Source organism: Leptonotus elevatus, chromosome 3 (genome assembly GCF_054856555.1).
Source record: "Leptonotus elevatus isolate MCC_2025b chromosome 3, RoL_Lele_1.0, whole genome shotgun sequence".
NCBI classification, from domain to species: Eukaryota; Metazoa; Chordata; class Actinopteri; order Syngnathiformes; family Syngnathidae; genus Leptonotus; species Leptonotus elevatus.
In genome coordinates, this window is record NC_141241.1 from 21233684 (window position 1) to 21253181 (window position 19498).

Below are 19498 nucleotides of genomic sequence, written 5' to 3' on the forward strand. Positions count from 1 at the left end.
TCTCTGGGATGTGCAACTATATTCCGAACAACAACGTCACTTCAGACCCTTTGAATGATTACAAGAGTCCTCAGGCTTGACAACAGAGATACAAGAACAAAATCGGGCAAGCTTGCTACCATCAAGGTTGCCTTCGAGAGATAAGTTCAGCTCTTTCTACTGATGTTCAGCCCAGTGTCAGAGGTAACAGTAGATGAATGTTTGTTTTCCCTTACGGAGAAACTTCCCCTTGCGGCAATGCATGTCCAGTAAGCCAGGCAAGTACGGCGTTAAAATGTGAACAAGGCTTAGGCATAACTGCAAGTGGCATCCCAAAGAAACATAAGTAAAAGGTCCTCAATGTGATTACAAATCACATCACCATCATTTATGTATTTATTTATTATTTTATTATTTTATTATTTATTTTTATTATTATTATTATAAGAGGAATAAGCAGCTCAGGGAATAGATGGATGGATGAATGGATGGATGGATGGCACACACAAAATCAAGTACTGTACAAGTACAAGTAAATTAGCTTTATGTAGCCAGCACCATTTTTTTTTTTTTTTGGTGTATGTTCAATATAGTATGTTTCCTCCTGAGATAAATAGTAAAAAAATAAATAAATAAGTGTAATAATAGATTATTCTTCTTCTTGTTATTCTTATTATTATTATTATTATTATTATTATTATTATTATTTGTAATGCTTTTCATTCTGTATTTAAAGTTCTATTGTGTAAAAAAAAAAATTAGAGTACCATTGTCTAAGATAATGACGAAAAACTAAATTATACTTAAAACTACAGGTATGTCAAAGAGATTAGTTTTTTTTGTTGTACTAAAGAATGCAGCGAAAGAATGAATGCAAACTTTGCTCATGTAAATGGAAACCATTTTTGAAACTGAGGGTAACTCTGTTGTAGTGTGTATAGGCTACTGTAAATGTTGAGTTATCTCTTTCTTGCAGCATATCAGTGGACTGGTTCTGAGAAAGTAGCAACAAACATCAGACAACACAAACCCAAACAAATATCCGGTTAAATCTGTAGTGCTTTCCTCAGTTCATAAACTGGACCTGTAATAAGATTTGTTGGTGGGTACAGTGCAAGATAGTTGCACAAGATAGTCTTTTCGAGAATACAATATGGTTTTGTTCAAGAACATCTTAATCCGACATGAGAGTTTAATAAAGTCCACAAAGCAAGTCTCACTAAAGAGACAAATATTTAATATATATTTTTTAGAGAGGCTCAAGTGATTAAACTCTCCAGCCAATGAATTTGGGATCTAAGACACGGGAATTGAAGTGAGTGTTAAAACACTTCAGTTTCACATTCCATAGAAATCTTGTGTGTCCTCATTTGTAGTGGATTGTTCTACACGACCAAATCTTTAAACATATGTAGGCTACCTTGAATGCCAGTCTTTGTTCCGAATGAATGATTAACACGCCTTTACTTGGTTTTGATTTCTGTTGTTTCACCAACAATGAATTACAGAGCACGACAGTGTACAATAAACTACAACTACAAAAAGCTTAAGAAGTGTATGTTAGCTTCCCAATGTTTAGGCCTCCAAATTAACATTAAAGCTGTGAAATAATATAAACTATTAAAAATGAATTTAAATTAACAGCTTGGGTGGGACTCAGGTAATATAGGTCTTGTCTGGTTACAAAACAGACTTGCTGTTGTGAGCCATAACATGTTCCCAGTGGCGTAGCAACATTCCCTAAAGGCCCCAAATAAGAAGGGATTGGGTGACCCGGCGGCCATTCGTAGTATACATAGTACGTCATTTTAAAATTGCGCATCATTATCTTCAATAAACAATCACCATTAATTGTGCTTCATTCAAGTGACTTGTTTTGTTTGTTTGTTTAACTCTAGCAAGAATCCTTCGAAGTGAGTAAGAAAATAAAAATACTAATCGCACGGTTGTTTAAAAAAAAAACTGGGGGTGGGGGGGTGTCTGGGGTTTTGGGGGCGGCTGGGGGTGGGTTGGGGTGGATGGCGGGGGTGGATGGGTGGCGGGGGGGAACGGGGGCTGTGGATGGGTGGCGGGGGGGAACGGGGGCTGTGGACCGGTGGGGTGCCTGGCGGGCCTGCAGTGCCCCGTCCTGCTGCGTTGGGTTGGGGGCGCGGGCCGTGTTGGGGTGGGGGGCGCTCCTACTCCTGGGTTTGCTCTCCGGCCGGTGGCCCCGGCGGGGCCCGGGGGTCGTCCTTTGGCGCTGCCGCGGCCTGGGGGGCCCTGAGGTGTTGCGCTTGCTCTGTCCTGGCAGGGGTCGACGGCTTCCCTCTTTGGTGGAGGTTTTCATGCATGCCAGATCCACCACACCAGCATCTATTGAAACTCAGACACAATCTGCTTCTTCCTCAGGTCATTGAATCGGTGGAGGCTGGTGTCTGTGGATCTCACTCTGCTTTGTCTGTCCTTCCTTCCTTTCCTCAGTCTCTCCTTTGGTCTCTTGAGGTCTCCCTGATTTGTTGGAATTTAGATGTTTCTGGGGTTGGTGAAAGACTCTGGTTGGTGGCCCGGTGGGTGGTGTCTGGTCGGTGCTGGATTTCACTTTCCTTTGTTTTCTTTGATCCTTCCTCGGGTCTCCTGATTTTTGGTTTTGGTGAACTAATGAATACACACATACTCACACGCACGCACCTACACATACTCACCCACATACAAAATAAAAAAGAGAACAATGATGATGACATGTCAAATCGATAAAATTACCGAATGAACAATACTGAGCTCTTAAAAAAAAACGCCTTAGTATACATGCAGGTCTTCTTTTTTTTTTTAACACCTTACTATATGGTCGTTTTAAACAAAATGGTCTTACTATTTGTAAAAAAAAAAAAAAAAGGCCTAACTATATATATATATATATATATATATATAACAAGGTAATTTAAGAAAAAAGTCGCCTTAAGATACATAGTCATCTTTTTTAAAAAGCCTTACTATACATGGTCGTTAAAAAAAACGGCATGTTAATTTTTTTTTTTTAGAAGTAAGACACATTATGCCTGACTATATATGGTCATGTTAAAAAACCCGCCTTACTATATATATACATGGTCTTTAAAAATAAAAATGAAAAAGCCTTACGATAAATAGTCATCTTTTTAAAAATGCTTTATTTACTATGCATGGTCGTTAAAAAAACACCTTACTATATACAAGGCTGTTTAAAAAATCACACCCAAAAAACGCTTTACTATATACATGGTTGTTTAAAAAACAAACAAAACAAAGGCCGCCTTACTATAAGCATGGTTTAAAAAATAAAAAAAACACCTTACTATATATACATGGTCGCTTAAAAAAAAAAAAAAAAAAAAAAGCTTTACTTCTATTTATATTCATTTACAAAAAATAACCAGCCTTACTAGACATGGTTTTGTTTTGGGGGCGTTTAAAGAAAGGAAAAAAAAACACCTGACTCAGGGAATTTGAGACGGTCAATTGTCATTGCTGCACTGCTAATGCCGAAGGATATGCGGTTTGTGTCAAATCTGTTGGCCCTCTGGGAATCCCTGCTGGCAAAGGGGCCCCAAGCAATTGCCTGCCTTGCTTAATAGCAACTATGCCTTTGCATGTTCCAATATAAAAATAATCACAGATCTCAAACATGAGCTTCATTGTCAATTACACAGTGATCAAAATCTTTACTCATCAGTCATTCCTTTCTGTTCAGCTATCGTCTTATCTCTACTGTGACAGAAACAGTCAAGCAGCATGTTGGGGCTTTTCTTTGCATTTCATCATGCCAGTCCAAACTTTGGCCAGCGGGTGAGTTTAAGTCAACCAGACGACTCTGACTGTCACTGCAGTTTTTTTCAGTATATCAGCAAAGGTCTACTACATGATGCTGGACACAATATTATATTTGTTCGCATGATAAGTCTACCTTCGATGCTCATACTTAATGGATAATCCAGCTGCCTGTGGGTTTCTCCTTCAGACTTTCTCAGAGAGTGGTGTACCAGAAGGGCATAAAACCTGTGATAAAGCCACATCTGTCATCTGATTTTGAATTCTCTACCTCGCGCTTCCTCCTCCTGCTTTCCCTCCAGATGGCTTAACTTGTCTTCTTGTCTCATTCCTGCAAGACCTCACAGACGGTCCTTGACGTGATTTAGACACATACTGTAACGTGTATCTGCATACTAGAAGCCAGGATCATATTTAACTTTAACAAGTGCTGGCAACAGCAGCAACAGCTCACATTTCTCAATGTTAAAGAGTATTAGTAGTACATTCGAATTCAGGGTGCGCAGACTCAAAAAACGAACCTATACATATTATATGGGTATCTTCCTGTAACTTGGGATTCACAGTTGGTCCTTGGCTAGACACATTTGTGCTGTTAACCCGATTATTGGGGGAGGGGGGGTTGTATGATTAATTTGTTCACCAAGAAACCAGGTGTATGATGCTTTCCTGTTCCTGCGGTGGTGAATATAACTTTGTATACTAGTCTGAAAGTCAAAATTGCAATTACTTGTAGGCCATAAATATAAAAGAATCAAATGAAAAACAGTGCATAGTGAGTTCTTCTTGTTCTTGTCGCATTAACACATTCCACCATACACCATTTGTGACCCTGACATATCAGAGCCGTCATAAATTGAGGATGTTTTGAAGGTGGCACGTTAACACTTTGCAATGTAATATTAATATAACAGATTCATATTAATATCTTAATATCACATTCAATTACCATGCACAAAGAGACAACTGGCTTCCCCACTCCACACACATACACACTTAAAGTGAGCTCTCATAGTTTCCATTGCCTATTTGTGGTAGCTAACAGCATTTCATCACCAAGCCACAGAATTACACTTGTTAGTTAATGCTAATGCTAATCGCTAAACACAAATAGGATAGCTTAATTTACCAGCACATTGACAGTTAATCCAGCCTCACTGTAACATTATCATTATCAGACGTTAATACCAGGGTTTGGAGGGTTACTTTTAAAATGTAATCCATTACAGTTACACGTTACCTGCTAAAAAATGTAGTTAGTAATGTAATCCAAGTACCATAACATTAAAGTAATGTAACTTGATTACTTTTGGATTACTCCAATATTGAGTATGCTCATGAAGACAAAATCAAAATAAATATCACCACAATATATATTCTATACCATGTGCCCCTGCTAATTGCGGGTGATAGAGACCAGCCTACAAATAGCAAACATCCTTGTGTAATTAAAAAGCATGTAGGCTATTGATTGATTGATTGATGGCCATATGTTTTCAAACCACACCTCACAGTTAGATAGATAGATAGATAGATAGATAGATAGATAGATAGATAGATAGATAGATAGATAGATAGATAGATAGATAGATAGATAGATAGATAGATAGATAGATAGATAGATAGATAGATAGATAGATAGATAGATAGATAGATAGATAGAATGAAGATGATGATGTGTGACATCAACTGCAAAATGAACTTTTATCCCTGTCACAAGTTTAGCCGTGTATATATTGTGTATGATGTTTAAATAGTGAATTGGTGGCAGGAAGATTTGTTTGGAAGGTGTAACTCACATTATGGTTGTAGGCTAGCGGGCTAACTAGCAAGAAGCTACAGCGCATAGCATGCCGCTGGACTCTCAGCTCAAACTTTCGCTCCGAGTAAGTTCCAGTGAATACCGGTCGACATTTCCTCCACCCGTACGTGAAGTTTTTTCAAACTGGCCGCGTGTGGACTGCACGACTAATAGACTCTCTCGCCCTCTTTCGCACTCTCTCTCATTGTAGAAATTGTAATCCCTCGAAGTAATCCCCATTTTTAATAAATGTACCTGTAATCTGATTAAATGTTTTTTCCTGTAACTAATGGAATACAGTTAAAAAAAAAATGCAATCTGATTACGTAACGGCAGTACATGTACATGTTACTCCCTCGAGCCTGGTTAATACTAATAACACTGTTAGGTTAGCCAATGCTAATCTGTGTGTAACACTGCAACCCTATTTTCCTTTTGGCTTTGAGATGATAGTGCTTTGACCACCGCTTCAAAGAGGTTATTTCCCTCTTGAAACATGGCCAGCTGCGCTGAGCATATTATTGGCTGAGAAACTCGGTGTAAGGAATGGCTACCATCATGTTAAGTTACACTGGGGCTAATTAAGTGGATGTGGCGCACATAAACATTTTCAGAAATGGGCAATGGGCAGGCACTCCAGAGACACAACAACAATTTTTTATTAACATAGGATAAAACCCTTGAGATGCAATTTTCTCGTTTGTGAGATATTTGTATACAAAAACCAGAAAGTCAAAGTTCAATATGTCTCCTTTAAAGTGTTTGAAAAGTGTTTTCTTGTTATTAGCAAATTAATAGGAGTGGTTAACTTCTGCTAATATATTATATTGTATTCTATCATGCATGTGCTTTCCTTATATAAAGCAAAAGTGAGGTCTAACTATAAGTCAAAGCTGTAGTAGTAGTGTTCGTGTCCCAGGGATACATTGATGATACCGTTGCTGTTTTTCTCTTTTTTCTTCTTTTCTTGTTCTTTTGTTTGTTTGTTTTTACACTTAGATTCGGTATGTAACAAACATCTCTGAGGGAGAATGTGAGATTTTACAACAGCTACAAGCATGCCCATTTTGGAGGGGGTGAAAAATAAATATCAGTTACGTAAGCAAGGGATGGCAGTGTGATACAACACTGATGAGAAACTCGATGGAGTTACACACAAAATGTGGTAAAAGTTGGCAATGAGGATGCTGAGAGGTTTTTAAAAGTCAATTATGGTGATATGAGTGCCTAAATTGGGGTCATGCCATCAAGAGTGATAGCATAAGGGAAGAAAATATGTCCGAGCAGCATCTTGTATTCAGTGGTATCAAGACAACCAAACTTAATTATGTCTTGTAAAATATATAAGAGGGACGTACAGTATACTGTATAAGGTGGTGGGCTCATGCGAAAATGAGTTGGCGAGGTCTTGACAAACAAGGGAGAACATATGTGAGTTTGACATGTTTGTCTGACATGTACAGAAATAATTTTATTATTTTCATGTGACTGTTGTAATTAATATGAGAGAAAAAAATCAAACAAATATGTTCAAAACTAGGAATGTGTTTTCATTGTGCATTATATTAACATCGCTTAACTCATACAGTTATACTGTTGGGTTGCGCTAACCCTGGTCCTCACGGGAACCCTGGTCCTTGAGAGCCACTGTCCTGCCTGTTTTGCATGTCTCTCTCCTCAGACACAGCTGACTCAACTGATCAGCTAAGCAGCAAGCTCTGTAGAAGCCTGATAACAATCTTGTTCATCAATCAGGTGTGTTGATGGAGGGAGACATGGAAAACAAGCAGGACAGCGGCTCTCAAGGACCAGGGTTCCCTACCTCTGTGCTATGCTGTTGAATAAACATTTTTAAAAGACAACTTTTTTTTGGGGGGGGGATTATTTTAAGTTGAAGTGTTACAAGGACTAACAGCATTGCTGTGAAAACCTTAGATTTTCAACGAAGCGCTCATCGGTCTAAAAACAGAATTGTTCATATTCAGTGCAAAATGTCAAAGGAATCTAATTGGCATCTAGTTGTGCTTGAAAATGTTAATTTGTGAATTAGTTAACATGCTAATTATTTTTATTTCATTGACTTTGTGCCTTTTATTTCCATGGAAGATTACATAACTTAAGTGATAAGCAAATTGGAAGTTTCACATTTCAGTACTGTGTTAACTGATGGAGTTTGTATCAATTTCAATTAACAATTTAGCACATAAAGTAAAAATATGATTTCTTGTGTGATCTAAAAAGTGAATTATGCATATGTTTATATACCTTTAGGGATGTGCAAAGACATTTTGGGGGCAGGAGCTCAAGTGAGAAAAAGGGCACGTCTTGCAATTTATTCATAAATAAATAATAGGACATATCTGACATCTACTTATTTCAGTGCCCTTTTCATTCTCCTAATTGTTTAATACTCATCAGATTTCTACAAAATAATCTGGCCGCACAAGGAGATTTTTTCTTGTTTCATCATACGAGCAAGTAAGAACAAAAAACATGTTGACACGCGGCACGCCATGTGTGGTTTGTTTGATACTAGACATACATCAAAGCCCTTGATCCCACTTGGGCTTGACTGCCCTGGTTAGTTTATACGGCCACAGCCTCTCTCGATAATGCATTCAGGAAAACTCTTTCATTTGTCCTTGACTGCTTGTCCTTGCTTTTGGACATTTTCTAAAAACATTGGCTACTTGAGGAACAGTAAACAAATCACCTATTAGTTTCAGTGATTGTTTTTCCATGTACTGGAATTGGGTTGTACGAATTACGCTATACAGTATTTTTTGTGATGATGATGATGATGTGCCTCAACTGGTGTCCACCAAACACATCACATTTTGTCTGTTTTGTGATACTACAATATCAGGGAAAAGAAAATAAGTAAGGTGACCTTTTTCTGTCTTCACACTTGAGCAGAGTTCATGTGATGCTATCACTACCAGTGGTCTAGAATAGGGTACCCAAATAATCTGTCTTTCAGTGTTGAGACTGATGTAGATGCTTTCAAACAGAACATTGCAATCAGGCAGCTGTGACAACAATATGAATAAATTGAACACTTTTAGCATACTCAGGAATATTCCACTCCTGTCAGCTAATGTTTTCTTTTTCATCTTCACTACACTTCAGTGTTCAAGACACTGATGTTGAGTGCCTCATGCGGCACATTGTCATCCGACTGAATTGATGCCTTGTCAGTTGTGGTGGTACGTACACGGGAATATTTCTGCAACCACCCTCAGATGAAAGAAAACAAGGCAGAGTTGGCGATTTGATTTTTATGGTTACAATATTAATAGACAGGTATTGTAACTGAATTCCCCATGAAAAAAAAAGTAGCCTACTGCGTGAGTCAAGCAGCAAAATGTTTTTCTTCACTGTAACGATCAACCACTTCATATTATTGTCAACAATTGCATTATAGGAACAACATCCTTTTTTAAATTCCATAATTTGATCGTGCAATTTACATTATGGGTTTCCATTTGAGTATTTAAGAGTGCCCTTGCACATTAATCATGAACTTGAAGAATTCAGTAGATGCTCCAGGGCTTGCAAATGGAAATTGGCATCAATGTGGCAGAAATATGGTTTAGCATATGCTACAGTAGAAGAAATATGGGAGAGCATTGCAGCATTTGCAAATTTGTGTTCTGGCTGTCCAATAAAGCTGAATGTATTTCTTACTGTGTTATATTTACAGGCTAGCCCTTGTCAACTATTCAGTAGCATTGCTTTTATTTCCTGAAATAATTTTTCATACTTCCATACTCAGAAAGTTCTGACGTATTTGTCCTTAATAATAGCATCGAATAAATGGAGCCTCCCCCTCAGCTTAGAGTCTGATGAGTTTCTTGACGACAGTCTTAGTCTTCTTACAAACTGCAAATGTCTCTAATTAAAGATTTCATTTTTTCAGTGCCTCTGCTTTAAGGCCATTTGCTTGTCTGCCCGCACACGGCTTTGTTAGGCATTGTCTTTGGCATTACATAATGTCTATGCTCTTTTCCAAATGGGATTGGTGGTTTTGCAAATGCAATGGTAGACTTTTAGCAACCATCCAAGGAATTAACTATTTAAGCATCTTTTCATACACGCTCTTTTGCCAACAGTTACTAAATGATCGCATTATGAATTATAGCTGACAAGAGCAATCTTTCACCTTCTTTTCCCCCGTTGTGTAAACTTGCAATACAGTTCCAGCTGATGCTGCTGGGTGACAAGCCACGTGTGTGTTTGACTTTACTCTTTTATTGTGTTCCAGCTGTTTTGAACTAGTGATATATGTGTTGTTTTAAATGATCTGCTGGTGGGAATCTGTGATACGAGGAGAGTGTGCAGGATTTTTGAATGAAAGTCCAGACTGCAATAGTTAAAGAGTAAGGAGTTAGTTATAGTTAGTTTTGTCTTTTAATTACTTAATAGGCTAAAAAGGTTTTGTGGCAAAGGCAGTGAACTTCACACATGTTGAGATGTTTGAAATTTGAAATTTTAGATCAATAATAGCTGTATGGAAGCAAATAATGTTAACATGTTCCTAATTCATTCACTCCCAGCCATTTTCACGGAAGCAACCTCCTTCGCTCATAGATGTTTTACTGGTTTTTGACTGATTTTGCAAGGCCCACGGAATATTGTGTTATATTGCTATAAAAACATGGAACCTACCAAAAGAAAGATTAGACTCTCTTTTTCCATCACAAAACAAGAAGTGTATTTCTATCCTTTTCCGTTCTTTTGTTATCAGCGTTAGAATATATAGAGTCTCTTCTTTCATCAGGAAAACAAAGTATATTTGTAGCGTCATTGCTGACCTTGGATCAGCTTTCACACATGTTGTGGCTTCCAGAAGAGTAGATCAGCTTGCATTCTGACCATTGCGTCCACAGCGATGTTCACTCCATTCTGGTCAACTAAGCACCACTGCTGCCAGCATCCAATTATGCTTATTGTAGATCTTGATACTTCTTAATGTAGTAAAGGCTCAGCATTACATTTAATTTAGTTCACGCGCTGCTGTCTCGTGTTGTTACGCGTTACAATTTATTTCCTGTTCCTGTTTGAGCCAGTTGCGATCCAGATCAGCTAGTTGAAGCCTGTTCATCTTCTAAAGCACCTTTACATACCTTATTGATGCCCCTTTACACACTGAGTTGATGACAACAAAATTAATTTCATTCAATTTCAATGTCAAGTTAATTTCAAGCTCAATTCCTATTCAATTTCAAGCTCAATATCAATTTGCTTTCAAGTCAATTTAAAGCCTTTTTCAATTAAAATCTCAGAACTCACGTTCTATTGTTCTATGTTTCAACCAATGTAAGATTACTGAATCATACCCTGGAGTCCTTTCTCTTCCTGCCTGTGCTATGACCGGCACACCGTCGTGTTTTCAGTAAGCCCCTGAAATAATCAGCTCCTTTCTATTATCGTCATAACAAAAGTGGTACTTTGAGCAGGATTGCTGGATTTATGATAGACCCAGTGAAGAGATGTATCCTGTTGTGAGACCTAAGCGACGAACCCGGCCTCCTCCTGCCCTACAAGACTATGAAGTGAATTATGTAGGATCAGCCACGAGAGCATTCAGCCCAGGCGACCCCATTCCGGAAACCTCCTCCCCAAAGCTTCCATGGGAATGCTGCTCACACGGAGACTCCTGAATTAGCCCCAACCCGTCTTCGGAGAACCAGCGCAGAATGGGACGCTCTTCTTCAATCCACACTTCCAGTCTTGTCCCAGCCTAGCTCCTACCACAGTTACTACTTACCCCCAAGTGATCAATGAAATACAGGAGAATGTGAAGTCGCACCAATCACATCAATGGATCCAGTCAGGCCTAAACCAGTTGAACCAGGTCCAAAATTAGATCAAATAACTTATAGACATTGCCTGCTCATTGAGAACCGGAATGGCCCAACCCTACAACCTGCTCCAAGTACGGCGAAACACTCAGGCGCTGTAGCCCCTCACCTTTGCCCGAGCTCGAGCCAGACCTGCCAAGTAACATGCAATCCCTCAAGATTGAAGAGGCCAGTAATCAGCCTTTTTACTCACCTTCTCCTCACCTCCCAGCTCACTCCTTCTCACTCCTGCATGGTGCTGGAGAGGCCGCAGCTCCCCCTTCCCATGAAGAGTACAGCAGATAAGAGGAAGTCTAAGACCTGCCCATACTGCACCTACTGCGAGAGTAATGAACATTATCTTAGTCAGTGTACTGAGGTTGCGAAGCTCTCCACAGAGCAGCTCAAAGAGGGATCCAGGCTAACAAACGCTGTTGGCGCTGCGCATGTGCCTATTTAGCTGCCCACTGCACCCTAAAGAAGCCCTGTAGCATTTGTCAGGGAAATCACCTTCTAGCCCTCCATGAGGTGAATACTAAGACAGGGAAGGCCCCCCCAAGAAGTAGCAGTTAAAGAAGAGAGCTGTTTAGTTAGCTCCACCTCCAACCCTCTCTACCTCAAGCGCAGGAAACAGTGTCATGTTAAAGGTGTTCCCCATCCTCATCCACTACGGGGCACGGACTCTGAACACTTTCGCGATCCTAGATGACGGATCGGAAAGATCAATGTTTCTACCAATGGCAGCCAAAGCTTTGGGTATAAAAGGCATTCCTGAAGACATTCCTCTGTGCACAGTAAGACAGGATGTTGAAGTGCTTCTAGGATACACAGTGTCCTTCTGTGTCTCCTCAGTCACCAATCATCACACTCGCTACAAATTGACAGTGCATTCACAGCCAGTCGTCTCAGCTTAGCCAAGCATACCTACCTATCCTGTTGACCCCCTTCAGCAGATGTTCAGACACCGTCCTGCTGCGTTGGGTTGGGGGCGCGGGCCGTGTTGGGGTGGGGGGCGCTCCTGGGTTTGCTCTCCGGCCGGTTGCCCCTGCAGAGCCCGGGGGTTGTCCCTTCCCTTGGCGCTGCCGTGGCCTGGGAGGCCCTGGGGGGTTGTGCTTGCTCTGTCCTGGCCGGGTCAACGGCTCCTCTCTTTGGTGGAGGTTTTCATGCATGCCAGATCCACCACACCAGCATCTATCGAAATTCAAACACAATCTGCTTCTTTCTCTGGTCGTTGAATCGGTGGAGGCTGATGTCTGTGGATCTCACTCTGCTTCATCTATCCTTCCTTCCTTTCCTCAGTCTCTCCTTTGGTCTCTTGAGGTCTCCCTAATTTGTTGTAATTTAGATGTTTCTGGGGTTGGTTAAAGACTCTGGTTGGTAACCCGGTGGGTAGTAGGTAATGTCTGGTCGGTGCTGGATTTCACTTTCCTTTCTTTTCTTTGATCCTTCCTCGGGTCTCCTGACAACCTCACGACTCTAGCTGGATTCTGAAGTATTCGGTTTAGGTGAACGGTATGGGATTTTTAATAGGTTTTAGGTGAACTAATGAGTACACACTCACACGCACGCACACATGCACACACACACACGCACATGCACATGATCACCCACATACAAAATAAAAAAACAAAAATAAAAAAAAGAGAGAGCAATGATGATGACATGTCAAATCGGTAAAATTACCGGATGAACAATACTGAGCTCTCTCGGAAGAAAAGAAGAAAAATATAAAATAAAATAAAAGAGCAATCTTTTTCTTTCTGTCAACAAACCTGATCTTAACTTCCGGTGGTCGTTTTTGGGAGTAAATTAGTTAATTACTGCCTGCACGATTAATAAAGGGTTCATGATCACGATAGTTGGGACTCTAGACGAAATTATTTAAAATAATATTAATCTTAAAGGTAATTTTACTGAAATCTGAACAAATTAAAAGTAACAGCTTTCAGTCAGGCCTCTAGTCTAATGTGTTTCTGACGAGTCAGCCATCAAACATTGTGTACAATAAAATACTACTAAATCAAATGCTATCAAGCATAAATTAGGGGCTTTATTCTAAAGTATTTGCTAACATTTAAGTATTTATGATGTAATCCTAACTTCTTGTAGTTATCTTTAAAACATGATCTATCCATCCCTCATCCCTAAAAACATACACACAACTCAGAAAAAGTTATGGCTATTCTGCTTTTGGGTTACATTTTAGGATGAACCTAAAAAGTATACTAAATATAACTCAATTAGATTTTTATCTTCTATAAAATGTTGACTGCATATGTCCAACTGCTAAGCATTCCAAAGTACAAAGAAAATTTCCCCGCAGCTGTTTGATCCAATGTGTGTGCTGGTTCAGTTAGATTTCTTATTTAAACAGTCCTTCTAATCTTGCGGTTCAAATTTTGCCATCAAGAGGCCAAGATGTAACAACTGATCAAAAATACCTCACCAGTGTGAGGTTTCAAACATGTTCTGAGAGAGAAGACACCACACAGTTTAGAGCATCACAGCAGGGTGCAACTGATATACAGAGTTACAGAAAGACATTTGGTGAATTTAGCCGTTCAGTTGCTTGTTACAGAACAGCAAGTCCAACAGTTGGACAGCATGTGCATTAAAAGCTTAGAGAAGGTCACATTAATTTGACCTGGAGAGATTATACAGTGCAGTTTAGGTTCTTCTTTCCACCCGAAAGCCGAATATACCTAACCTTTTGTGAGAAGTGCACCTATCAGTTGCACATTGTAGTCAGTATTTTACACCCACCAGGCACATAATTATGACCACAAGCACAATAAAATGATATCCAATACAAGCGTCGCATCAGATATTCTGCTTTCGCCGAGGCTGTAGTTCCGTTTTGATTGTTACTGTCAGAAAATTATTCATTTAACAATATGCTCATTATTGTAGTTGTAATTTGCAATGGCACACTTCTTGTCATTAAGATAATAACTAGGAGTACAGGCAAATTGGAATTAGATTTTTTAGTCCCACAATAAATCTCTGGAATATGGAATTTTATGCCAGGCCTGATGTGTAAGCAATGTTTAATACATTCTCGTGAACGTTTAGACCCTCTTCTGCGGTCTCCCCCACAACCCAAGGCATTTGTTTTCCCTTGCCCCGTTCAGGTTTGTGAAGCCCTTTGAGATGCTTTTGTGAGTAAGGACTATACAAATAGCTTGATTTAGCTTTACTTTTGCATTCAATGTAGTTTCAAGTCCTTGTTTAGCTTTGGTTTGTTTTGAACAGACACAAATCTATGGGAATTAATCAATCCCATGTACAATATCTGCGGCTGTGCATATGCATAAATTATGTGTGCATGATTATTTCCCTGCTCCAATTTGTGGCACTACCACTGCAATGAAAAATAAGTTTGTAGATGCCTTCAGGCCTGGACTCTCAACAAATGTATAGAAATTTGACAAAATATGAGTATCTGGGTCAAGGACCAGCATCTTTTGTTGTCACAGAAAATTAAAATTAGCACCATAATAGCCACGCCCTCTGCTGAAAAGTCACAATATTCGATATAAAGCATGATCATCTTGAGGCTTTTCTGACAAATTTTCAATTGGATTCGTTCAACGTACTCGGCACAGTACATTAAAATGTAAAATATGGTATTTCTTGTCACCACTAGGTGGCGCTATATGTATTGCACAATATTATTATATACAGGCAATTAATTAATATACATGTGAGGTTTGGGATTTTTTTGGGTGCATGTGCAGGGGAATTATTAAGCATTTCCTCTTGTGGCAAAGGAAATATGAAACACAAAATGTGATGCCCTGCCCCCTATTGTATGTTAAAAAAAAATGATTTTTTTCCCTGCTATTTTCCCAGATTTTGAGATGGTACATTCTAAGTTTTAAATCAATCTGAATAAACTTTTAGGACACAACAAAATTATAAGTGCTGTAAATTTGCTAAAATGGGCAAAAATTTGACATTCAAAAAATAAATAAAATCATAGCTCACTTCCTGCTCATATTAGCATCAGCTTCAACTGACAACTGATCTAAGGGTGCTACAAATGCTTCAAATCTTCAAGGTCAAATCAGAATTGGATTTTGTTTATCACGTTGATTTATTTGAGGGCGCTAAAAAGTGTGTTTTCATGTGGCCCTGAACATTGTGATTCAATGGGGAAATGAATCCGAATAGTAATAATAGTACATAAGAAGAAGAATGGGCCCTAATAATTGTCACTGATTGAGTGCAGTAGTTCACTCGTATGACTTCTGTGCCGGCTCCATGGGTGACTGTGGGACTGTGACTATGAATGAGTTATCTGTCTTTAGATGTGCTCTTAGGGTATATCTGCCTTTTTACCAAAGTCAGCTGAAAAGTCAAGAATAAATGAAGAGGAAGAAATAATGTCTAAGACTACTTGTAAGACTGCTTGATGTAACTGTCGTATCTAATCCTTGCTGCCAATAACCAGTATAAAATGTTGCAAGAGAGGATCTAAGAAGATGACCATTTGACTGACCATCAGCAATTGATCTCCTTGTACAAACCTGCTTCCTTCCGGATCAATAACCTTGCCATCTGCCCAGTTGCTTTTGTGACTTTTTGCGAAGAGTTTACAAGATATTTAAAATACCCAGGGCACCACAGTAAGCACATTTATGGTCTGGAAGGGAAATTTAAGGCCCCCCATCTCTTTTCACCAACAGGTTAATTGCATACAGATACACTTGATTTGAAACACTTCCCAAATGAGCTGTTGGCTGTTCTTTAGTTAGTAAACAAGCACATTGGATTTAAAGAAAATGTTATTTAGTAACAGGCAGTGAGAGGTGCACCTTTATTTTGGTGCATGTCTGTTAAATGAGCCATAAAATAATTCAAATGTACTGGTTCACATGGTCATAGCGCTTGTATTAGTTCACTTTTGCAGTATGTGTGCAAACTGTCTGTTAGTAAAGCACCTCTGGCATCTCAGTGGGTGTCCATGACTATGATGACATATTTTTTTGACATCACCCAATTCATGCAAACATATTGTGAAGTTTCATTTGTCTTTTTCGCTGAAGCTTCAGTGACAAACGGCAAAAAAAAAAAACCTTCAGCAGTATTGTGCAGTGGAAGCTCAATTTTACAGAGACAAACAGGATGTGACATTACACCCACAACACACTGCCCCCCCTCCTCCCCATCCACCCCACGCCCCTTAACAGCTGAATGGACCCCTTCCAATATCAAAATGGAACAGTAGGGGCATGCCTCTGGTCAACAGACATATCTCTCTAAAACAGACGTCACTAAAAGGATTGGTTGAAAGCAATCGGCGGCACAGTACATGTGTCTTTTCCCATTTGTTTTTATTCGCTGGGGACTGTGCTTAGCAGATATATTTGTTTCCCTTACCTTTGCTTTACACTTTGTCTCTGATATTGCTGCTTAGTCTCCTGGCATAGGTGCCAGTAAAAGTTGAATCTCAGTCAGTGGTACACATTAAAAGCAACATTTCTTTCTTTCTTTCTTTCTTTCTTTCTTTCTTTCTTTCTTTCTTTCTTTCTTTCTTTCTTTCTTTCTTTCTTTCTTTCTTTCTTTCTCTCTTAAAAGACAAAGCTATGATGGTCTGGAAAAGAAGCTAAAGGAAGTCTTCACTGATAGAAGCAGCATCTTGCACCAACTCTCCAAGACATCCAAGGAGCTGGACAGCATAAAAGGCAACATTCAGGTTATATATTTTCTCTTTCTCACTGTAAAGTCAATGAAAGTGCTGTTTTTTGGAGTTGTAAAAAATGCAACATATAGCAGTCTGACAAACAACTGAACTATTATCAATTTTAAAAATATATGGAATTTTTTTCTGGTTTAAGTACATGGTGACACAAAGAATAGAGCCATTTACTCCGTGGGTAATGTTTTGAGGCGTGAAATACAAACCTCTACTCATAAGGAGGGTCCCCTGCACACCATTGTTTTGGAACATGGCAAGTCCATTGGAGACGAAGAAATTAAGCAGCAATTGAGCAATATTTACAATGGTAACATATTAATTATGCCCCTAAGCCAACCGCATGGCCAGTCGATTAATCCCCCCCTAAAAATAAGAATAATAATAATAAGAAGAAGAAATAAAGCTTTGTTCAACATTTTTTTTAATCAAAAACTACAATAAACTTTCAATATGTTTTTCATGAAAATGGCAAAAATTAAAGAAGAAAAAAATCCCATTGAATTGTTAAATATCTAATATATTAAAAACATTGCCAAACTGAATATGCAAGGGTCAACTGTAGTTTTAATTTGTAATATCACCTTTCACCAACTCGATGGCAGTCATGTATTTGTTGTGCAGTCTAATATTTTTTTGTGAATGATCTAGGACAAACATAGTACCTCAATAATATGAAAATATTGAGTGAGATTTGTTTTTCTTTTTGTGGAAAAAAAGTGCACACAAATAGTTCTTCCACTTTGTTAGTTTGCTGTTCAGCAGATTTGTGCCATCCGTGAAGGGTAATTTTATGCAAAAGAGCCCTTTGCACAACACAGCATGGGGTGGTTTTGTTGTTTGGTGTCATTAGGTTAGGATAGCGGGGATCTTTTATGTAGGCATTGAAAAATGTAGTATCAAAACTGAAATAGATTAAGAGCACATATGTATGCGTATTTTGTCCATATTTAAAATTGCATTTTTGTCATAGATCTGGTTAGGAAGCGCATGGTCGCATTTGACCCGCTGAGTAGCACTGATGAAAAACTGTGGACTCAGCATTTAAGTAGATGGGCAAGTACGTTGCCTCTTTCTTTCTCAGTACAGTAGGCAGTGAGAGTATACTTTTTTTGTGGTCATAGTGAAAGTGAAACATGAAAGTATTTAAATAGAATATTTTAGACTGAGCGTCATTCTTTTGTGCAACAATACATGTCTTGTATGGTATGGAGGACCAAAAGTGCCAAAATTTAATAAATGAATACACCAATAAATAATTAAATAAATATGTCATGAAATAATTAAATGTGTCATTTATTAATATATATATATATATATATATATATATATATATATATATATATATATATATATATATATATATATATATATATATATAATTGTTTCTGTATTTATTTATTTAATGTTCCTGTGTTGCATTAATTATTAATCATTAATTTATTTTATCTGGTAAACTCGCCCGTCAAAGTTAGTGGGCGGGGCTAATTCACTCAAATCTTGTCTACTGTTTCGGCCTGAAGAGGTTAGAAACATGGCGGCTAAGGTGATGGATTTTTTTTGCTGATATAGAGTGATCGAGGCTTGTCATTGTGCAAAACCATCATAAAAATAAAAGCGATATTTCTACTATTTCGCTAAAGTACAGTTTTGACTTGTAGGTGTTTCCATGGATTTGCCTTGACTTGGTGAGCAGGTTGACCAATCAGGTGTTAGGACCTGCCCACCAAACTTTGATGGGTGGGTTTGACAGATAAAATAAATTCAACTAAATAGAGAAATAAGTATATATGTATATTTACAAATAATCATAGGTCATTTCATTAATTAATGACACATTTATTTAATTATTTAATGGTTTATTCATGTATTTAATGTTGGCACTTTTGTTCCACCAAAGTATGGAAGTCCTCAATTACAAAATGTTTCACTCAATGCAATATTTCACAAAAAAAGAAGGAACCAAGAAAGATGACCTACCTTTTATTGCCAACACAGGAAAGAAGAGAATTCACATCAAACTTTTTCAATTGTTCCCCTTTCAGTGCTTGCCTTCCAATGTTCTGTATGACTGATGGTTTTTGATGTGTTTTTTGGGCAAATATAATTCTTAGTAGATTGGTTATCAAAGAAGTGATACACAGCCAGCAAAGTGTGTGTGTGTGTGGGGGGGGGGGGGGGGGGTGCGTGCGCATGTTGTTCAGAGATGTCCAATGTGTGGCTATCATTTTCCCCCTGGGCAGACTTGAATGTCTTTCCACTGCAGGCGACTGCTGTACTTTTATCCTGGGCCCAGTGCCAGCATAATAGACGAGACACAGATTGGGTTTTGGGCATATATATTTGGGAGAAAAAGCTAATACACACACACACACACATACATACAACCCAAAA

The 19498-nt window shown here is 38.6% G+C and overlaps 1 protein-coding gene across 1 annotated transcript in view; it reads left to right on the forward strand.

Annotated features, from left to right (window-relative positions):
• luzp2 (leucine zipper protein 2) overlaps positions 1-19498 on the forward strand; it is a 157839-nt gene that overhangs the window by 58516 nt on the left and 79825 nt on the right. Inside the window, exon 2 of the mRNA XM_086072231.1 lies at positions 16987-17104. Within this exon, the coding sequence (XP_085928357.1) occupies positions 16987-17104 (118 nt within the window). The remainder of the gene's footprint in view (positions 1-16986; positions 17105-19498) is intronic.